This window comes from Symphalangus syndactylus, chromosome 21, assembly GCF_028878055.3.
Source record: "Symphalangus syndactylus isolate Jambi chromosome 21, NHGRI_mSymSyn1-v2.1_pri, whole genome shotgun sequence".
NCBI lineage: Eukaryota > Metazoa > Chordata > Mammalia > Primates > Hylobatidae > Symphalangus > Symphalangus syndactylus.
Window position 1 is genome coordinate 59,595,429 of NC_072443.2, and position 21,056 is coordinate 59,616,484.

At 40.0% G+C, this 21,056-nt stretch overlaps 2 protein-coding genes across 3 annotated transcripts in view; both read left to right on the forward strand.

The window, feature by feature from the left end:
• RAD18 (RAD18 E3 ubiquitin protein ligase) overlaps window positions 1-13,969 on the forward strand; it is an 83,166-nt gene extending 69,197 nt beyond the window's left edge. The window contains exons 12-13 of the mRNA XM_055259246.2: window positions 3,195-3,257; window positions 12,390-13,969. Of these exons, the coding sequence (XP_055115221.2) occupies window positions 3,195-3,257; window positions 12,390-12,492 (166 nt within the window). The 3' untranslated portion in view covers window positions 12,493-13,969. The remainder of the gene's footprint in view (window positions 1-3,194; window positions 3,258-12,389) is intronic.
• A 2,025-nt stretch (window positions 13,970-15,994) lies between these two features.
• Window positions 15,995-21,056, forward strand: part of OXTR (oxytocin receptor) — a 98,287-nt gene continuing 93,225 nt past the window's right edge. Inside the window, exons 1-2 of one of the 2 annotated variants that reach the window (XM_063630470.1) lie at window positions 15,995-16,634; window positions 20,826-20,993. The gene's annotated coding sequence lies outside the window, so the exon portion shown is untranslated. Of the gene's footprint in view, window positions 16,635-16,662; window positions 20,994-21,056 lie in introns of those variants that run through there. The other variant, XM_055259247.2, reaches the window with a different exon arrangement.

Sequence of the window (21,056 nt, forward strand, 5' to 3'; positions counted from 1 at the left end):
TACAGATTACTAAAAATAGGGGTTTGAGGAAAGATTCATGGTAGCTGACAGAATTTATTTAAGTACCATTGTCTGGTAGGCATGTCATCCTGCATTGATCCTCCAGTGATCTACCCTTGAAGAGTTATTGTTTTAAATTGGATATACTCAACCATGTTCAAATTAGTGCCACAATTAAGGGAAGAAATAGGGGCAGGTAACTACTAGATAATAGAAAAATTCCACTTGTAGGTAATCCTTAATCCTCAGGATTTTTATAGCAGATGTTTGCATTTTTTCCTACCCCACAGTACCCTGTGTACCTGCCATGCTGGTTCTGATGAATTTACACCCTGGTGTCATAGAAACAGTGGAAATCAATTAAAATAGAGCACATAATAATCAGGTTATCTCGGGCAAATTGGAGCATGGTGCTGAGGCAATTGTTCAGATAATTCAGACCCAAATCTGTTTTATGAAAATGGAACTGACATTTGTTGAACATTTACTGTGTACCAAGCTCTATGCTAAACATTTAATGTGTTATATTGAATAAGCTTTTAAAAAGCCCTAAGGAACACATGTATCATTATCCTGATTTTATATGTGAGGATATTGACACAGAGGAAAGTTAAGTAACTGGCCCAAAATTACACAGTAAGTAACAGAAATGGGACCTCAACTTAACTTTTTCTGACACTGAAATCTGTGGGTTTTTTCTCTAACTAACATTACCAGTCATACATTTGCCATAGGTATTTGACATCTTTCTTTTCAGCTTCAGTAGTAAATTCTTTACTAGTAGAATGAAATAAGATGCTACAAAAGGAATATGCGAAGATAGTGTTTTCATTTGCTGCAGAAGCTGTGCTACTTTCCGTCAGAGAATGACAAAAGTGAGATATTACAGAAAAATTCAGTAGTAAATTCTTTACTAGTAGAATGAAATAAGATGCTACAAAAGGAATATGCGAAGATAGTGTTTTCGTTTGCTGCAGAAGCTGTGATACTTTCCGTCAGAGAATGACAAAAGTGAGATATTACAGAAAAACCAGCTTGGCAAGGTGTGCATGTGTGTGTACCTGCACACACACAGCATTAGCTTACATTTCTGCAACTTTGACCTGAAAATAAGGCTAAAAGCTGACTAAAAGGTGTGAAAAATAAATTGCAGGTGTTCTAAATAAGGCTATTAACATCTTCCTGGACCAAGGTTGGGAATTCCATCGAATTCAAGATTCAATTTTGAATCTTTGCCAGTGAGTCTTTCTCACATGTAGTCTATATATTAATATCCACTGTAGCCTGGACCAGTAGGGACATCAGAGAGGGCCATTTGAATGCCCTTCCATAGGGGAACTGTAACATTCATGTACCAAACCTTAACATTCATCCAACTTCTTGAAGCTTTGTCTTCCAGAATGTTTCAAGACCAGATAGTAGACAAGCTGAAAAAGTTCGTTGTTCTAGACTTTAAAGCTGTAGTTGCGTAGGCTTGTATATGCTCTGACCCCAGAAATATCAGAATGAGTAATTTCTCCTTTGGAGGATTTTTTAAATGTCTTGAAAGAATATTAAAGGAATTTTTGATCTTCAAGGCATATTAAAATGACTAAGACTTCAAAAATATTAATTGCTTTTATCCACAGGGAAGCGATCTGAGAGTGATAATTTTAGTAACACTGACTGCTATACCTAAGTGTCTTTTTGTAAAATCCTATTTGTGAAACTATGTTTAATTTTAGGAATGTAGTTTTTGAGCAGATATAGTAATAAGTACATTACTTTAAAAAGGAATGAGCAGTTCTGTCTGGTATTTTAATTGTATTAGCATCAACTGTGTTTTTCAGTGGTGACTAGAATTGGAACAGCAGATACAGCAGATAATCCTGAAACTTCATTCTAGATAAAATTCTGAACCTCCCAAATTTCGTATCAGTCCATTTAGTGATTTGGTTCTCATTCAGGTGAGTGCCTGAGGTGGGGCAGAAGGAAAGATAATGGGAATTGAAGACACCAGGGAGCTGTGCAGCCTGGCTGGGCAGTGACATTGAAGTCACAGAGGAAGAAGAGATTGCAGGCAACTTCTGAGATGTGTTTTTTGTTAACCACATCTAACATCTGTTTTCACTGAGGTAGCATAGCAAAAAATCTCTTACGTTTATGTCATTAGCGTACTGCAAATATTTTCCTTTAATAAATCAGTGATTTGTGCTGGTGATTTGAAAGCCCCTAGGTAAATTGATCACAGACTCTACTAGGTTAGTTGACAGGCTTGGCCATCCTCCTTTCTTAGCTAGAATAGTAGAGATCCTTCGTGACCTTCCTGTTTAAAAAAAAAAAACTGTGTGTGTCGTGGAGCACGGTGGGGTGTTGGCAAGAAGTTTACTTTACTCTTTCTCCAACTCTGTGTGACCCCTGCCAGGCCCCAGAACTACATGATCCTTCGCAGCTCCTATTTCCCTAGCTCATAAGTTTTCAGTAGGAGCAGTATCACCCCCAAAGGGTGGAATTTTGTTTTTTGCGGGGGTGGGGAGTGGGTAAAAAGGTTACTGTGTATATGCATAAAACACAGATATATATATATATATATATGCTTTATACGTGTGTGTATGTGTATGTATACACATACACACAACACATGAACAGATAGACATCATATTTGTGGTATTAAAATTTCATGAGATTCGGGGAAAAGTGTAAAAAGGCTGCTGAGGAAGATGATCATTTTAAAAGCTTGAGAAACAGTACCTTAAGCACATCAGGTAAAGAAGAATGGATGACACTGGAGTAGAGAGAAGGGAGTGAAAAGGTTGGGTTAAAACAGCTTCAGCTTTGTTTAAATTGGAGTAGTTCTCTCTGAGGTAAGGAGTAGCAGGAACTGGGGTCTTGTGAATAGAAGGGTTTAGAACAACTTCTGTTGAAGTAGGGGTGGCAGGGAATCTCAGCCTCCCTGGCTACTGGAAAATACTAAAGATGGTAAAATCTGCCTCAGTGTTCTTCAGCGCCTTTGGCCTTTGCTCCTCCTCTCCTAATGGAAACTACATTTGGCTCTCTCTTTCCTTGCCCACCCCCGCTCTCCCTCCTTCCTCTTATGGGTAACCACTGGTTTGCTTTCTGTCACTAGACTCATTTGTTTTTTTCTAGAATTTTATATAAATGGGATGATACAGTCTTCTTATTGTCTGTCAATACTGATGTACATATCCTTTTAGTTCCAGTTCAGACATCATAAGAGATCTTTTAGAAGAAGAGGAAGCCTGGGAAGCATCACATAAGTGAGTTCTCATAATCATGAAATAAGCATGCACTTTGACCTGAGAAATTATACTTCTATACAGCTGATTTTCAAACAAAATGATATTTGTGCTTTCTGGTTTAAAGAAGTAGTAATCCTCATGCAAGGTAAAGATTTTCAGTTTACTACTTGTTTCTATATGTTTCTGCTAAGAAATGGAATCCTATGTAGTAACTGTAATTATGTATCAGATGTTATTTCTGTATGGATAAATTGTTCTTATGGGCAATTAATACAGTCATGCATCACTTAACAATGGGGATATGTCCTGAGAAATGTGATTTCATTGTTGTGGGAACATCAGAGTATACTTACCTAGATGGTATAGCCCACCACACAGCTGGGCTTTAGGGTATAGCATATTGCTGCTAGGCTACAAACCTGTACAGCATGTTACAGTTAGCACTTGTAATACAATGGTACCTGTTAGTGTATCTAAACCTAGAAAAGGTACAGTAAAAACATGGTATTATAATCTTATGTAATTGCCATAATGCAGCTAGAGCGATCTTTTCAAAATGCAAATCTGATCACTGTTACTCATCCCTCTGCTCTAAAAATCTTGAATGGCTTCTTGTTCCTTTTAGGTTCAAGAAGGGACTCTTTAATATGCCTAAAAGGTCCTAAATGATTGGATCTCTTTCTTCAGACTCATCTCTTATTATTTACTTCGTATTTATATTCTCTCTGCTTCATCATATAGACGTCTTAGGTCCTCCTGCATGAAAAGCTCTCTTCCACCACAGAGCCTTTGAACTTGTCCCTCTACCCAGAATGTTCTTTATTTTTTCATCTAGTTTACACCCCTACTCAGCAGCTCAAGTTCTTCCTGATTCCAGTCCTCCTACTGTAGGTGCTTACAGCACTGTGTCCATCTCTTTCCAGCACATTTTTATGATTATTTGTTTGTCCATCACTCCTACTGGTTTATAAGTTAGGCATTTTAACCCCACTGTCAACATGAGCCTAACTCATAGTAAATACATGTGTGATCTCATTTAAATATAACACTATGATGTACTGTTATCCCTGTTTTACAGTGAGGAAACTGAGGCTCAAAGGGGTAAGTATCCAGCCCAAGGTCATATAGCAATAAGTAATAAGTGATGGAGATGAGATTCTAACCTAATTGTCAAAAGTCAGCACCCTCAACCATTAAACTCTACTGTCTTTCCAAAGGAGGAGAGGCTTGCTGTGCAGTTGACATTTTGTAGTTTCATAGCTGAATCACTGGGAGAGTGGAAAAGTGTGGTGTATCCAGGGCATACATGGTTTTATTATGAGATATTTGGTGGTTCAAGCAGTAGCATTTTATGTAAGTTTGAGATTTTGGCTGCATTACTGTCTCTCACCTAAGCATTATTTAACTTTAAGTTCTGGAAGAGGAGGAGACTCCGTAGCTAACTACTTTCCTCTTGTACCTCTTCATACTGAACTAACCCTGACACCAGTGACTATGAGCCCAAGCCTGTTCTTGATAATGATAACTTCTTAAAGTCATTACTACCAGAAAGCACTTAGAAAATGAATCCTATCATTTCAGTTTTTAAAGCGAGAAAGATACAAGAGCTCATCTAGCCCAACCCATTTGTTTTATAGAGAAGGAAGCTCGGCTCCAGAGAGGTAAACTGACCCTTGGTCAAGGTCCAAGGACTAGTTAGTGATACCGCCAGGATCAGAATCCAGGCCTCCTGATTTCAGCAGAATATAGACTAGTTTAAACAGCCTCAGTTCCTTCTAAGGAAGAACTTATGCTGTGATGTAGTTTTAAAAGCAGGATCAGGAAAAGCCTCCAGAGCTTTACTTTTCAACAAAATGTTGCAGTTCTACAAATACCCATCTTAAGCTTACAGGCATTTTTTTGTAGTACCACAGTGGCATATTTGAGATATTAGTCTTAGAACATACCATATCGGTTCCAACACATTCTCTTAATTCCACAAATGATTTAGAGGTTTCGTTAGCAACACATGGCTCCATATAAAGCAGTGTTTTTGTAAGCAGTAGGAAACTTATTTTCTACAGACTGGTCTTGGGGTCTTATATCTACATTTTGTATTCTTCTATGAGATGATTAGTCAGGTGTGGCCACGAGACACAGGAGAGGCTCAGGAAAACAAGTTTCGTTATACTCACAGGTCCTAGAGACAGGACATGGCACACCATGCAGGTCCACAAGGGAAAGACACTAGCGTGGTCAGGAGGCAGAAGACAGGAACGAGGGAAGTGCTTTAGGCTAGAACCCTGATTGGGGTTTCTCAGGAAAGGCAAGGCAGGGTGGGGTGAACAGTGCAGGACTGGCTAGTTTGAATAATTTCAGTGGCTCCAAGCTATAGGAGTGGTCCCTAGTTACCTAGAACCTGGCCCTGGCATGATTAAGGCAGAGGGCTATTGCCTCTTAGGGTGTTGGGGCCAGATAGAGGAGGTATGACTCTGGATTGGTTAGTTTGCATGTCACAGGCATACTCCTGGCTGGGACCGTTGCTGTCTCTGAGAATTGACCAGCCTCTCCTTATGCCAGCAGGGGCAATCTCTCCCCAGCTAGAAAGGCTATATATTATGATGTCAAAGCATCATAATATATAGGAAACACACACACACAATTTTTACTTAGCCTGTCTGATGGTTCCCTGAAGACTCTACTTGCAAGACTGTCTTTACTTGACTTGGAGCTTGCTCAATTCAAAAAGACTTTTCTCTAAGGGTATTTGTTGAAAGCAATGAGAGGCATTTGACTAGCTTTGCAGCTGTCTGAGCTGGCAGATAACAGTTGGAGCAAATGATATGCTAACCAAAAAGCAACAACAAGCTACAAGATATATTTACATTGAACAGAATGAAAATAGAAAATGGTCCTGGTGTTACTTCACATTTTGGGGTCTCAGTTTCTTTACACATAAATGTGAGTAAAATATATATGCTTCAGTGAGTCTAAGCCCTTTGCTCCAGATCTGCTCCTCCTCCAGTGTCCCCTCTTCTCAGTGAATGGTAGGATCATAGTCCTCCCCACTGTTCAAGCCAGAACCTAGCAATTATTTTAAACTTCTCACTCTCCCTTATCACTCACCTGCAGTCATTTGCAAAGTCCTATAGATAAGTGGGTCACAGACTTAAAATTAAAATCACTGGGAGGACTTGTTAGACTACAGATTAGTGAACTCCACCCCTAGAGATTCTGATTCGGTAGCTTTAGGAAGGGGCTTAATGATTGGCATTTTAACAAGCTCCTAGGTGTAGCTGGAGCAGCTTCTGTACTGTCTCAAGCCCTTTGTGCCACTGCTTACTCCTGCAGGCCCTTTACTTTCCAGCTTGCAGCAACCACTGTCCAGCTGTCTCTCTGCCTTGGTCTATTACCAGTTCATTTTGCCAGTGAAATGTAACATACAGGTATTTTCCCCCTTAGACTTTAAAGTGGCTCTCCACCATCCAAGGCTTTTCATATTCTGGCCCCAGCCTACCTGGCTGGCTCATGGAATTTTATTCCCTCACTTCCCCACCCCACAACCGTGGCTTTGGCCAAGCTGCCAAGCTGAACCACTCACAGTTGCCTCATGAGTTACACCACCTTGCCTCTGGCCTTTGCACACGCCGCTGCTTCTGTCCAAATTGCCCTTTCCCCTTTATTCGTCTAGATAGCAGTTGATATTCCTTTCTTCACACTCTGTTCAGAAGCCCCTGATTTTGCTCCAGCAGCACTCTCACCCTTTGTAGTGAGTAAGTACACTAGATTTTAAATCCCTAGCACCTAGCACCGTGCCTGGGCAGCCCAGCATAGGCACTCAATAAATATGTGAATGAATGAATGTGTCTGTCAGTCAGTCAGTCAGTGTTTATGGGATCTGAATGTATTCACTAGTAGATTCTATGTTCTTACTTGGCTTCAAGAACATGTGAATAAGTATCACCACTGTAAACTAAAAACAAAATTTTAAGCCATCAGCTGACTGAACAGACTCCCCTGTTGGCCAAGGGGACCCATAGAAACCTAAAAACAGTCCCTGGCCATGACAGCACAGGAGGTCAGACATGCCTCATTATACCTCCTCCCTTTTGCAGTGTAGACATAACAACTGGCCAACATTAATGTTAGAATAGAGATCATAGGACTGACAGAACAGATTTTTTTGTGGCAATAAAATACCAAATTATAGACAAGACCTAAGGCCATGCCAGGCAAGGGTTAAGTAAATCACCCCACACTTAAAAAGTAATTATGTTCTAATTGCCACAAGGTTTTTCTTTTTCTCTAGCAGCTAAACAAGCACTGGCCTTGAGATAAACAATGTTAAAACAATTGTAGCACATCTACACAACTGCCAGATGCTGACTAACTGACCCCCTGTTCCACAAGCTATAACTACAGCATTGGTTTGACAAGAAACTGATTTCAATAACTTTCTCCTTATAAGAGACCACTGACCATGGACTGGTTCTGGCCAGTTTTATAGTGGCTGAGCAGTTGGGTGCCTTTATGTCCTAAAAAGACCTTTTGACATATAAGACCTAATTGTAATGTATTTAAATGTTAAGTCTCCACCCCAGAATGAACATGGGTTTTGTGTAACATGCATGCATGCATTAGAACCCCCCCTTTATGAATAATCATAGCTCCTCCTGTAACCTGTTGAATATGTATGTTTGGTCCACACATTCACCGTAAATCCCTTTTCTCTCTTCCCTCTCTTACAGTGCCTGTCTTTTGGGCTCTGCCAGAGTTAACACTTCTCAGCCTTGTCAGAGTGGTCACCTTTCTGGCTGTAATTGTTTGTAAGAAATAAAGGCTCCTTTCCAAATTTGTAAATTTGATTTTTAAGCTAACACCACTTAAAAGTCTTGCTAACTCTTTGTCTCTATCTCATAGTGCCTTTAAAAGAAAATTTTAGAAAATAACTTTCTCTAATCTTATAAAATCGGAAAAGGAAGAATCATTTTCTCTATTAATAGTCTACATTTCATCTTAAACCCATAAGAAGTTGTTTGCATGCACTTATGAGCGTGTCATGTTTATTAAATGATACAATTACTGTAATTGAAAGTACTTGCAGCAAGAAAACAGTGAATCCGTCTTTAAAAAAATGAATAAAAGGAAACTCAGGCCTGTTTACAGTGGTCCTTGATCTGATCACTCTCTGTAATCAACATGAGGCAAGGAGAGCCACACACCATGAGATTCTTTCTATGGGCCTACCAAGAAGGAAAGTAGGTCATCCTGGAAATAATGTGTATTGGAATCAGGCTGATGATGAATGGCCAGATCTCCTAAGGCATGTTTTTGCATTCAGTAGATTCAACACTTTAACAGTAGATAGATGCCTCACTGTGGCCCTCCCCAGGAATATCCTCCCATCTGGCTTACATGCTATTGTCAAATTTTACTAAAAGAAATTCATTAGTAATACCTGCTGGAGACCAAGAATTTAAAAACCTGCTGCACCTGTGAGATCTTATTAAGTGTTATTCCAGTAAGTCAATGTGTTACATGCATGGAAAAAAATATGGGTTGGGTTATTCTATTAGGATTCTTGCATCTTAGGGGATGAGGTGTTTTAGAGAATTGTTCTGGGAGAACCACTGAGATCCTTGCCAGGAACTCCCCTCCTAAGGAAGTGGAAGAAGTATAGATGACTTCTTCCACTACCTCAATAGCTGTGTCTGTTGCCAGCTATCATAAAGGCAAATCAAAGAGGGGAAACATGGAAAGAAAATATTACTGAAAAATGTTAAAGGATTATTAAAAACAAGGTATGAGAATAAAGAGCAATAAAATAGAAGTTAAAAGTAAGGAGGAACATCTCACTAAAACTTAAAACTTAGAAAGAGTCAGAAGTCAAATAAGTAAAGATAATAAAACGTTAAGATAAAAAATTTGACATGGTGCAAGTTGAGAGATTTTAAGAACATAAACTAAAACATGAAAAAAAGTAAAAATGATGAGTGATAGCAAAAATGGTGGAAATTCTCTGCTCCATAAAAGCAATAACAAAACTGCAAAAATTGTCAGAATCAACTTTTAGGAAAACTCTGAAAATTAACCAAAGGCAGCAGCAATTTAGGTAGGGATCATTTATTCAAGAAAAATGTCTGAATCTCAGTGAGAACAGTGAGCTTTGTGGTGATTCGACTGGCTTTGTTCTCATCCTTCTCTCTCCAGTTCCTCTGTGGCCTTGGGAGCCAACAGTCTGCAGTCATGGTGAGGACCAGCAGGCTGACAGCCCCCAGAGAAGGCAGAGTGGGGTTGGAGCCCCTTTAAAGCCACATTCCCAGAGAATTTTTACTTAGTCTGTCTAATGGTTCCCTGGAAGACTCTACTTGCAAGACTGTCTTTACTTTATCTGACTTGGAACTTGCTCAATTCAAAAAGCCTTTTCTCTAAGGGTGTTTGTTGAAAGCAATTAGAGGCATTTGACTAGCTTTGCAGCTGTCTGAGGTGGTAGATAACAGTTGATATGGTAAATGATATGCTAACCAAAAAGCCTAATGGTAAAAGCTGAAGAATAAGATTTCCATGGGGGTTTTGAACAGCTATAAAATATTCCTGGGAATCTAGAGGGTCACTCTCATTCATAGAGCTTCTGTGCATGCTTAGGAAAGACCTAAGGAAGCACTAAACTTTCACCTTTGGTTAACCATGAGGCTGTGTGCAAGCAGGAAGTAGAGGCTAAGGCAGAGTTGCCCACTGAGTGTTGAGTGAATGTTGATTGCATGCCCCAGCACACACACACAGAACCCCTCAGCAAAGACTGGTTTTGTTGAGTTTCTGTATGATATTGGTTCCAGATGTCTAAGGAACTGTTCACATTAGTGGACTACAAAGCTAATCAAGCAGACACTTTTAGTTGCCATATACAACAAAGAATACATATTTATAGGATTGGTTTAGAAAAGTCACTAAATAATAATAGCAAACAGCAACAACAACAAATCCTGGAGAGATCTTGTTTGTTGGTTGTTTATTTTTGGTATTTATCATAATTGGGGTTCTTTGACCAACTTTGATCTTGATTTGATGTGTTTCAACATTTTTAGAAAATCCACAGCCATATATATTTACATATTTATTTTCCATAGTTCTTTCTCTCCTTTCTTCCAGGTATTAAAGTTATACACATGTTATGCCATTTTTATTGTCCCACAGCTCTTGGCTCCTCTATTCTATGTGCACCCCCTCACATACTCCTTTTTTTCTTTGTGTCTTAATCTGGATGGTTTTTATTGACATATCTTCAAGTTCACTAAGTCTTTTTATCAACTTTATGTATTGCACTTAAAGCCTATTGAAGGAATTTCCATCTCGAACTGGGTTTTTCCCTTGCTTCATTGCGTATCATACTTTTTGAATGTTGGCCATGCAGTGAAGAACCATAGGGACTGAGGTCGATAGTGTTTGTGCCTAGAAATGCACATCCTTCTATTGGGTCATTAGTGTTGGGAGTTGAGCTGGGTAATTCAGAGTTGACCTGGATTGGAGTTTCCTAGTGACTAATGTGACCTTCAGTGCATCCACTTCAAGTTACTCTAGCAGGTGGCTGCTTTGACTTCTGCTTACTGTTGGGGCTGGATTGCCGGAGGGTTTTTCTCACTGATTTTGCTCCCGTTTTCCTTTCAGCCATGCTTGCTTTCCTGCACCAAATAGGGGCATATCTTCACCATATCCCTGTCTCTCCCTCAGCCATTTCCTTCTCCTGCTTATTGCTTTTTGCTAGGCTCATGGTGGGAAACAGCAAGGGTTCACTGTTATCTCAGTCCAGCCTGAGTCTTAGGTAGGCCCTGTGTGCCTGAGTCTCAGGGGTGGGCCTTTCTTAGCACTTCCGCCTCCTCCCATGGTATCAGGCTACTTGACCAAACCTTTTTTTTTTTTTTTTTTGAGACGGAGTCTTGCTCTGTCGCCCAGGCTGGAGTGCAGTGGCGCAGTCTCGGCTCACTGCAAGCTCCGCCTCCCGGGGTTCACGCCATTCTCCTGCCTCAGCCTCTCCGAGTGGCTGGGACTACAGGCGCCCGCCACCACGCCCGGCTAATTTTTTTTTGTATTTTTAGTAGAGACGGGGTTTCACCGTGGTCTCGATCTCCTGACCTCATGATCCGCCTGCCTCGGCCTCCCAAAGTGCTGGGATTACAAGCGTGAGCCACCGCGCCCGGCCACTTGACCAAACCTTTGCTTGGTGTCAGTGTAAGATCATCAGCTGGAGATGATTTACTGCCCCTCCCGTAAGGTAGAGGTTTTAGTTTCTACCATTTCCCCTGCAGCAGTGAATCTTTGCCTGCGTTCCTCCAAATGAGGTCATATGCCTCCCCTTGAGGCAGACTGATTTCACCTCTGTTCCTTCCCCAGAGGCCATGGGTCTTTGCCAGAGCCCCAGGGGGAGTTTCCTGTGTTTCCCTCAGCAATTGAAAAGCTTATGCTTCATGGGAGAGAAGCATTCAGGAAAGCAAGCAGGACTTCTTCCTGTCCCCAGTAGCCACTGAAGTGGCCCCTCTCCATTCTGCTGCCCTGCTCCCAGTCTTTCTTGTGAGCACCTGACGGTGGCTCGTGGAAAAGAGCTGGCAAGTGTGTGCAGACTCTCCTTGTGTCAGGGGCCTGCAGTACTAGCCTGTACTTAAGAAATTAGGAAAATCTTAGCTGATTCTTCTTACCTGTTTGTATGGCAGCCACCTCGTTCTCCAACACTCTGCCAAAAGTGAGAGAAGTGTGGCCCATCTTTGGAGGGGCATATTTTTCTTTGGAATTTTGCTTTCTTAGTTCCTTTATAACCTCAGGTCTCTGAAGGATCAGAGTTAAGATTTTGTTAGACTGCCTGGCTTTTTCTTGTTAGGATGGGAGCAGCTTTTTGTTTGCCTTTTTTCCCCAGCCCTCTACATGCTAAACAGAAGCATAAAACTCCTAAATTTTAATTCAGAAAAAGGGGTTCAGAACTCATTTACTATCTGTGATCTTTGCTAACTCACTAATTCATAAAGTGGAAATACTAGTAATAACAATTATGAATTCATCAACAGAATAGAGGGTTATTTCGAGGTTTTAATGAAATAATATGTGTGAAAACACTTGTAAACTAGAAACTGCTGTACAATAATCATTACTTTCTAAGATGTCATTTCTTTTTTCTGTCTTCAGAAACAATCTTCAAGACACAGAAATAAGTCCAAGACAGAATCGCCGCACAAGAGCCGCTGAAAGTGCTGAGATTGAACCAAGAAACAAGCGTAATAGGAATTAATGTGGGCTTTTGCTGACTTTTCAAATGCATTGATTAGAATATGGTACTTTTGGTTGCCACAGATAGATTTTCTTTTTATAAATGCCCAAGGAAAGATGCTAAATTCTAAATGTTACAGTTAGCTATGTTCATTCTTTTCTGCTTTTCCAGAGGGGAAAAATGTTACAAAATATCCTTACTTGGTCAGTTCCCTCCTGCCTCTAAAACATCTCTCTCTAGAAATACTGACATTTCACACAGGCACCAGCTTTGCAGAGGAGGTAGACTCTTTGGCACAGGGATTTGGTTTGATTTGGTTTGGTTTGATATCTAAATTTCAGAATGTCCTTAGGCCATTCTCCTTCTCTTCCATGGAGAATCCAACCTCACAAAAGGATTCTTTCAACTTCTTTATTACAAGAAACAGTTGAGTGAAATGTTTATGTTTTTGGAAAGGCAGGATGTCAGTTCACATCCTTGGTGTGTCTAAGTACCGATGCAGGCCACCACCATGCCTGTGTTACAGCAGCTCCATGATGGTTGTTGCCCGAGGTTAATGTAGTTTGTTAGACCTGTGTCTTACACATTTCTCAGAGTAGGATATTAGTATTATAATTTAAAGCCACGACAGTCACAAAGTCACAATAACTTAGAAACATTGCGCATATTCTTCTGAAATAGCACTTAAAAATGATTAGTGTCAGTATTTTTTCACTTGGGTCAATCAAATCTGTAACACTGAATCCAAGCTATTAAACAAAAGGTATGCAATGGATGAATTTTGTAAATGAATAGAGTGTATCAGTTTTCAATAATGTTCTTAAAACAGTATCCTCTGGATAGCTGAGTATGGGTTAGAAATCATTGAAATGGATTGGTGAGAAATTGCTATTTGTGTAAAATGTCTACCAGTAGCCAGATGCTTCCAGAGTTCATAATGCCTCTCTGGCCTTTCAGAGCCAGCATCCCCCAACTCCCACCCCTCTGCCACCACCCAACCCAAACACATCAGCTTTCAAATGAGATGACAGCAAATGCAGCAATATTAAGGCAAGAAATTTATGATTTGCCAGATTCAACATTTATGACCTCCTCTTCCAAAGACTGTCTCCGTTGACCTTGGCTTTTTGGTATGGTCTGGGGTTTCTGATAATGTGTGGAGTCTCATTATGGCTGAGAGTTTAGTGCTTTCACAGTGAAGTGCAGACATTTGATTTCTTTATGAGTTCCCTGTGTTAGAAATGGCTATAGAAAAATTTGTCATAATAATTTCATTTGCTTGAAATCCTGAGGGGTGCATTAAGGAAACGAAAAGCACCACTTACGAAATCTATCAGCAGAACTGATGTGAGGTAAGTGAGTATGTCAAACAAAATAGGAGCTCACATGGATATATTTATGTCACTGAGTTGTCAGAAATTATGTCAAAATGAAAACTGCTTGTTTCATGACAAATTATATAGTCTATAAATTAAACTGGAAGTAATTATTACTTTAATTGCAGCAAAAGGAGTTTGTGAAGAAGCGGTGAGACCCAAGATTGGGAAAGCAGGCACATGAGTTCATTCAGCAAATATTTGGTTATCTATATCTGTCACTGTGCTGACACTGGGAATACAAAGGTGGCTGAAGATCATCTAGAACAATGGTTTCCAGTGGGGTGGGCAGAAAGATTTTGCCCCCCAGGAGACAGCTGGCAATGTGTGGAGACACTTTTGGAGGTAGAAGGTGGTGAGGGGTACTACCAGTATCAATGGGTGGAGGCCAGGGATGATGCTAAACATCCTACCCTCATGTATTAGTTTGCCAGGGCTGCCATCACAAAATACTACAGACTGGGAAGCTTAAACAACAGAAATGTGTATTCTCAGAATTCTGGAGGCTGGAAGTCCAAGATCAGTAGAGTTTCTTCTTCGGCCTCTCTCCTTGGCTTCCAGACAGTGGCCTTCTCATGGTGTCCTTGCATGGTCTTTTCTCTCTGTGTGCACATGACTGTGCAGGACTGGTGTCCTGATTTCTTATAGGGACAGTAGTCATTGGATCAGGGCCCATGCGTATGGCCTCATTTTACTTTAGTTACCCCTTTTTTAGATAGAGGACCCTGTCTCTAAATACCGTCACATTCTGAGATACTGGCAGTTAAGACTTCCAACATATTTAGTGGCAGGGGTTAAGGGGCACACTTTAGCCTCCAACACTCCACAATAAAGAATTATCCAGTCTAACATGTCAGTTGTGCCAAGATTGAGAAACCTGTAATGTAAAGGAACTCCCAAGTCTACCTGAAAAATAAGGTCTAAAGAGCATTTATTGAGCACGATCTGTTAGCACTTAGCATATGTTTAATATTCATACATTGAAAGAAATGTATGTTCATATCCATCTGACAAAGATTAAGGAACTTAGAGTAAGTGATAGATCCAAAATTGAAACTGATACACTTCTGGTTTTAAAATTCACTTTGTAGTGAAAATACAGTTCTCACCAAACTTACAGTAATTCAGAGTTATTAACTCTTTCTACCTCCTCACTCCCCTCAAAGTTATAACATCTCCCATCAACATCAGCTCAGAATGGCAGTGATGCTTATGGTTTGTGGGGGTGCAGGTGAGCTGCTGGATGCACTTTAGATGGCCTAGTATGCCAGGCTATCCTTTCATCCTCTACTCTCGTCTTTCTTTTTCGACCTCATGTTGAGGATTACTGGTCTAGTTGAAAAAAGAATTCATACATATAAGACCATGTATATAATATAGGGAGGTATGCCTTTAAAAACAAAATTGTATTGTAAAGACTGATGTGTCAACAGGGATAGACAAAATAGAGAAGGCTAGAACTGGGGGAAAAAAAACAGAAACAATGGATTTCAAACTTCTTCACATCTGATAAAAGAAAGTAGCAATTATTCAAATGAGAAACACTTCTGTCTGTTATGTACATATTATAAAAGTATGAACATAGGAGAGAAAACCACAACCATTACATTTTTTACCATTTCAATAATTTTTTTTTGGTTTTTAGTCTGTTTTTTAGACATCCTTAAGAACAACTATCTGAGGCTGTAAACAAGTATTTACATTTACACCCATGATACTGACTTTATACTCCCTACCTGCACTGAGACCTTAAAGGGGGCATTTCTCCATTCCTTCTGTGTATTTCTGGGTATCCCCAGGTTCAGATATTCAGAATACAGACACAAGTCCATGCTTGCCTATGTTGCTGCTCCCCTCGACAGACTTCTACCAGCATCTGCCCTCCTCACCGCTGCTGTGTCACGTGCACTGTGGCTGGCCCTGCTGGAAAGTCCTACCTTGCCTAGGATGCCATCCCCAATATAGCCCCAAGATGCAAACCTGCCAAGTGCTAAGGCAGCCCTGCCTTCCTGTCCATTTCAGTCTCTTGGCCTTGCTGTGTTCCAAGTGGAAGTGGGAGTGTCCTTTCCTGGTTTGCTAGTGTACTGTCACCCGGACCACAGCGTCCTGTGCAAAAATTTGCTTCCTCTCTCTTCCCCTTTCACTTTTTCTCTTTTCTCTTCCCCACCCCCCCCCCTTTTTTTTCCTCTTTCCCCTTACCTTTCCTTTCCTCTCTTCCTCTCCTTCCTTCCTTCAACTATTAGGACTATATGTCAAGTAATATGCAAAACAAAGACAGTTCCTGCCCTGTTGGAGCTTGTAGATCAGAAGGGAAGATGAGCATTAAGTAATTATATAGATTATATAAATTAATGTACAACTGTGATGAGTGCAACAAAAGAGAGGTTCATGGCACATGAACATGCAATGGACGGATTTTGTTTTTGCCTATAAACTCTTGCCATAGAAAGCTTGAAAATCAGTCCAGGGGGACAGCATTAATCACCATGTTCTTTCCTTATCCCTGTCTCCCCCAAAATTCATGTGTTGAAACTTAACAAGAGGTGGGAACTTTAGGATGTGATTAAGTCATGAGGGCAAAGCCCTTATAGATGGGGTCACGGTCCTTCTAAAAGGGCTTGAGGGAGTGGTTTTGTTTCCTTCCATCCCTTCCGCCACATGAGGACACAGTCTTCGTTCCCTCTGGAGGACTCAGCAACAACACACCATCTTGGAAGTAGAGAGCAGTCCTCACCAGACATGGAATCTGCCAGTGCCTTGATCTTGGACTTACCAGCCTCCATACCTGTGAGAAATAAATTTCTATTGTCTATAAATGGCCCAGTCTGTGGTATTTTCTTCTGGCAGCACAAATGGACACCCAGGAACTGATGCATGCATCTTCTGACTCCTTTGGTTCCAAAATACAAGTCAGCTCATGCTAGTAAGTGCCTGTGTGACTGCCAACTTCCCAATAGTATCAAGAGAAGCTGGACAAGTCAGAATTTCATATCACCTATCCAGGATCACCTCCATAAACACACACACACACACACACACACACACACACACACACACACAGTGCTTTCATTTGTCACAGAAAGATTCCACAGTGCATTATCAATACTATTTAATGATTGTATAACAATCCATCTGGATCGTGTGCCATTTTGCACAGACATTCTATGCTTGGACATTTATGTTACTTCCAGCTTTTTCCAATTACAAATAATTTAGAAGGCATCATGGTGCATATAGTTTTTTCCATATATATGATTACTTCCTTAGATTACATTCTCGGAAGTGGAATTATTGGGACCTTAGCTTTTAATAAAATATATGGCCAGGTTTTCAAAACGGGATACCAAAGTATTCTAAAGGAATTTTTTTTCTCTGGGTCTTAATGGGTTTTAAGAATCACATTGGAGTTCATCAGTGTCAATGTCACAGCAAATGCAAGGCTTTCATTTCTGTTAACTATCAAAGCTGAGAGTCCAAAATTGAAAGGGACTAAAACAAAACTATTCTATGGAATTATAAGCAAACAAAGACCAACAATACTTTTCATGTTCTAATGTAATAGAAAGTTAGATAGGTTCTAATTATCCCTAGTTTCAAATTAGAGATATACAATAGGTTGCATATCCTTAATTTGAAAATCTGAAATCAGAAATGCTCTGAGATTGGAAACTTTTTGAGTGCTGATATGACACTCAAACCCTCACTGGAGCATTTTGGATTTCAGATTTTCTGGATTAGGGATGCTTAACTGGTAAGTATGATGCAAATATTCCAAAATGCAAAATCTGAAACACTTCTGGTCCCAAGCATTTTAGATAAGGGATACTCAACTTGTATTTAAGATCTCTGAGGGGAATAGGTAAGAAATACTTTTATAGTGTTTCACACCCAGTCTTTGGATAGCAGCTGGATACATTTCCTGGCAAGATTCTAGAGCTGCTCTTACTCTAATGCTCTCCAAAGAAGCCAGCTGGTTTGGTGTCAAATGAATAGACAGCAAGGCTGACATTCTATTGTAAATGTCTTTTCTTGAATGGGGGTCAGCTAGGCAGCATGCAGGGAATTTTTTTTGGTCCCCATAATATAACTTCGGAATTACAAGCACACAATTGAAACCCCAGGATTCCACATGACGTTTATTTCCATTTGGGTCACGTAAGAACTGCATCACAGTCTTAAAAGAATTGTATCATATCTTTTATGTAGTAGCTGATTTTGAGCAGCCCTGACTTTCTCATGCCTAATAAGTCTTCACTGCAAAATGCACTTTCTAGGGAACATTATTGAATGAGCTATTTTAATATAACTATTTGAATTTTAAAGAGTATCTACTGAAAACATTTTGGCAACATAAATATTGAATTTATGAAAGCATGACATCTACATAGAATCATTTGTTTCCTATTTGCAATACATGGTATTGTGTTACTTAGGTTAAAAACCTAAAGAAGGGGGTGGGTCTAAGAGAACCTATGGTAGCATAATGTAAGGCCCAAATCTGATTGTCAAGAGACTGTCTTTACCCACTTTGTCACAGTTTTGTAGAAATACAGGCTTCATAGAAGCATATTTGTCTAAATGTATTTTGGGACCATTGCTGATTTCTGTCCAGAAAGGGAAAATAGTTGAATAAATGCTAAAAGTCATAACCTGGTCAGGGGCTGGTTTTTGGTTTTTTTTCTAGCAAAGTAAAAGAATATCGTAGTGATGAACTGTGGGATAGTTCTGTTTTAAACCAGCTAATCTTGTCCTTCATGCAAGATATAGTCAGAGATCCAGACTTCTGTTTGTTAAGTTGTGATGGGCAAAAGTACTTACCAAAGGGTGCTCTTTAGTAAGAATGGAATGGAACCCAGAAGAAAGGAGTGGTATACAAAAAGCAGTGGTGAGCAAATATGTTGGTAAACACATTGGCAAGTTTTAAGTAAATATAGATTTGGGGGTGAGGAGTGGAGAGTGGTTAAAACAAGGTGGAAATAAAATAGTAGATAATCATGTGGGACATGGGAGATCAGAATATCAAGGCATTCTGAAGCTCTTGGTATTAGTATTGTTTGGGAGGCATCGACCTACTTTGAACTCTTAAGAATCCATTTTAAGGTTTTAAAGGCAAATTTTAGTGAACACCTGTTTCCAGAAAATGGGTTTCAGGAAAACTTGATAAAGCCACTGAGGCAGAAAAGATTAGAAAAACAAGGAAAAGCATGGTGAATAGAAAATACGAAATAAGATGGTCCAATAACCCCAAATATATCAATAATCACTATCCCTATAAATGATTAAACTGAACTCTTAAGAGTAGCTAGTGTTTATTAAGTGTGTAGTACGTGCCAGGGCTAAGGGCTTTGCCAGTGTTAACTCAGTCATTGCAACAACCCTGTTTTATAGATAAGGAAACCAGGACAAAGGTTAAGACGTGTTCCCACAATAATATGTGACAGTTTCTTAGGTTGGATTTTTAGGAAACAATCTAGCTTTATGCAGTTTACAAGAAACAATCACACAGAAAGCAAAAAGGTAGGAAAAGATACCAGACAAAACTAATTAAGTGTAGCAATGGTTGTAACAAATTCACCATGTGTATATTTTTTTTATTTTGTTCTGGATTCATGGAAACTTGTTATGAGAAATTGGGACTTGGATTAGCTTTTAAGAAGAGATGCAGTTTGCATTAGCAGAAGGGAGTACAGAGAATGCCGGAGATATAAAATGACGGTCAGGGTGAGGTGAGGAACAGTCATTGCTGGAGGGCACTAAGGGCTGCCCGTACAGGAATGTGTGCTGCCACCTTCCCCTTCTTGGTGAAAACAGGCAGGCCAAGCCTCTCTCTCCTACATCAATGAGCTGGGGCCTCTGAGTTCTTTATCTGCTCTCCAGGAGATTCAGGTACACATCAAAGTTGGAGAACCACTGGGTAAGAGAATGACAGCAGGGAGTACAAGGATCACTGGCCAGAGGCAGCTCACTAATCTGTGACCTCTTGGGCTTAGAGCCAGGAAGGAAAATAAGTATTCCTATATAGGTTTCACTGTTGTGAAACCCTACATCCTACATTACTGCATTGGAACATAATGCCTTGTAAGGTATTATTGCTCCCATTTTATAGATGAGAAAACTGAGGTATAAAGATAGAAAGCAACTTGCCTAAGGCCACATGGGATTCAAACTCTGATGTGCCTGACTTCAGATCCTGGGGAGACTGAGTTCTGGTTTCTTTTCTGTGACCTGGAATCTGTTACAAGGAGCACTAGAGAGTTCTGTTGTCTCTTAGCTCAGGTGATGCTCTCATTGTCCTTTAGAAGTGCCGCCAGAAGTTCATGTTCGGAGACTATTTTGTGTTCACAGGAAACTACTCTTTCATTCATGCCCCTTTTGTTCTCCTGAGTCAGGGATCTCAGCTCCCTCTTTTCTCCTGGAACCCTGCAATTAACCTAATTGTAAATCAAATGAGTAGATTTTTCAGTGACATAATGCAGTTTGGAACTATATACCTCTTATGGGCTGCATCTATTTTCCCTTTCCAGTACCTCTGCAACTACAAAAATCTTATGTTGACAATAGAGATCATGTAATGTTTCCTTTGGTTTGAAATTCTGTATGACCTAAGTACTTTAGGCAATTATCTATGAACATCTAAACTAAGAAATGGGGCAAAAGAGTGGAAGATTGTTCCCATTCCCATTAAAGAAGACATTCTCTTCTGTGTTTAACATGGGCAAAATAAAAGTCTGTTTATTAGACTTCAAACACGTATTTTCACAACACATTTATTGTGTGCAGCAAAGTTCAACTCTATTTTGTGCCTGTACATATAAGTATCAAAGGAAGAGCCTTCATTCCTAGTTGCTGACAAATATGAAATTGCTTTCAAGAAAACACATGCAAAAGCAATTACGATTATGAATGGCTTTGGCAGCCACCATCTTACATTATTAATTTTGTAATACAGTCCACCTCCTCTTCATTCATATTTGATAGGAAGCCTGTGTGGTCAAGAAGGAAGCCCAGTGCAGGATTTATGAAGTTATTTGTAAGGTTTCAAGACCGTGGTGGTGCTTGTTCTGCATTCAGGGTTGTGCTTTTCCTGCCCTCCGTGACCCGGCTCGCCTTTGAGATAGCAACTGCTCTTTTGGAATTCATCAACAGGTATGATCAGCAACCGGCAGGGTGTTATCTAAAGGAAACAAAATAAGCTTTGAGCATCATTTG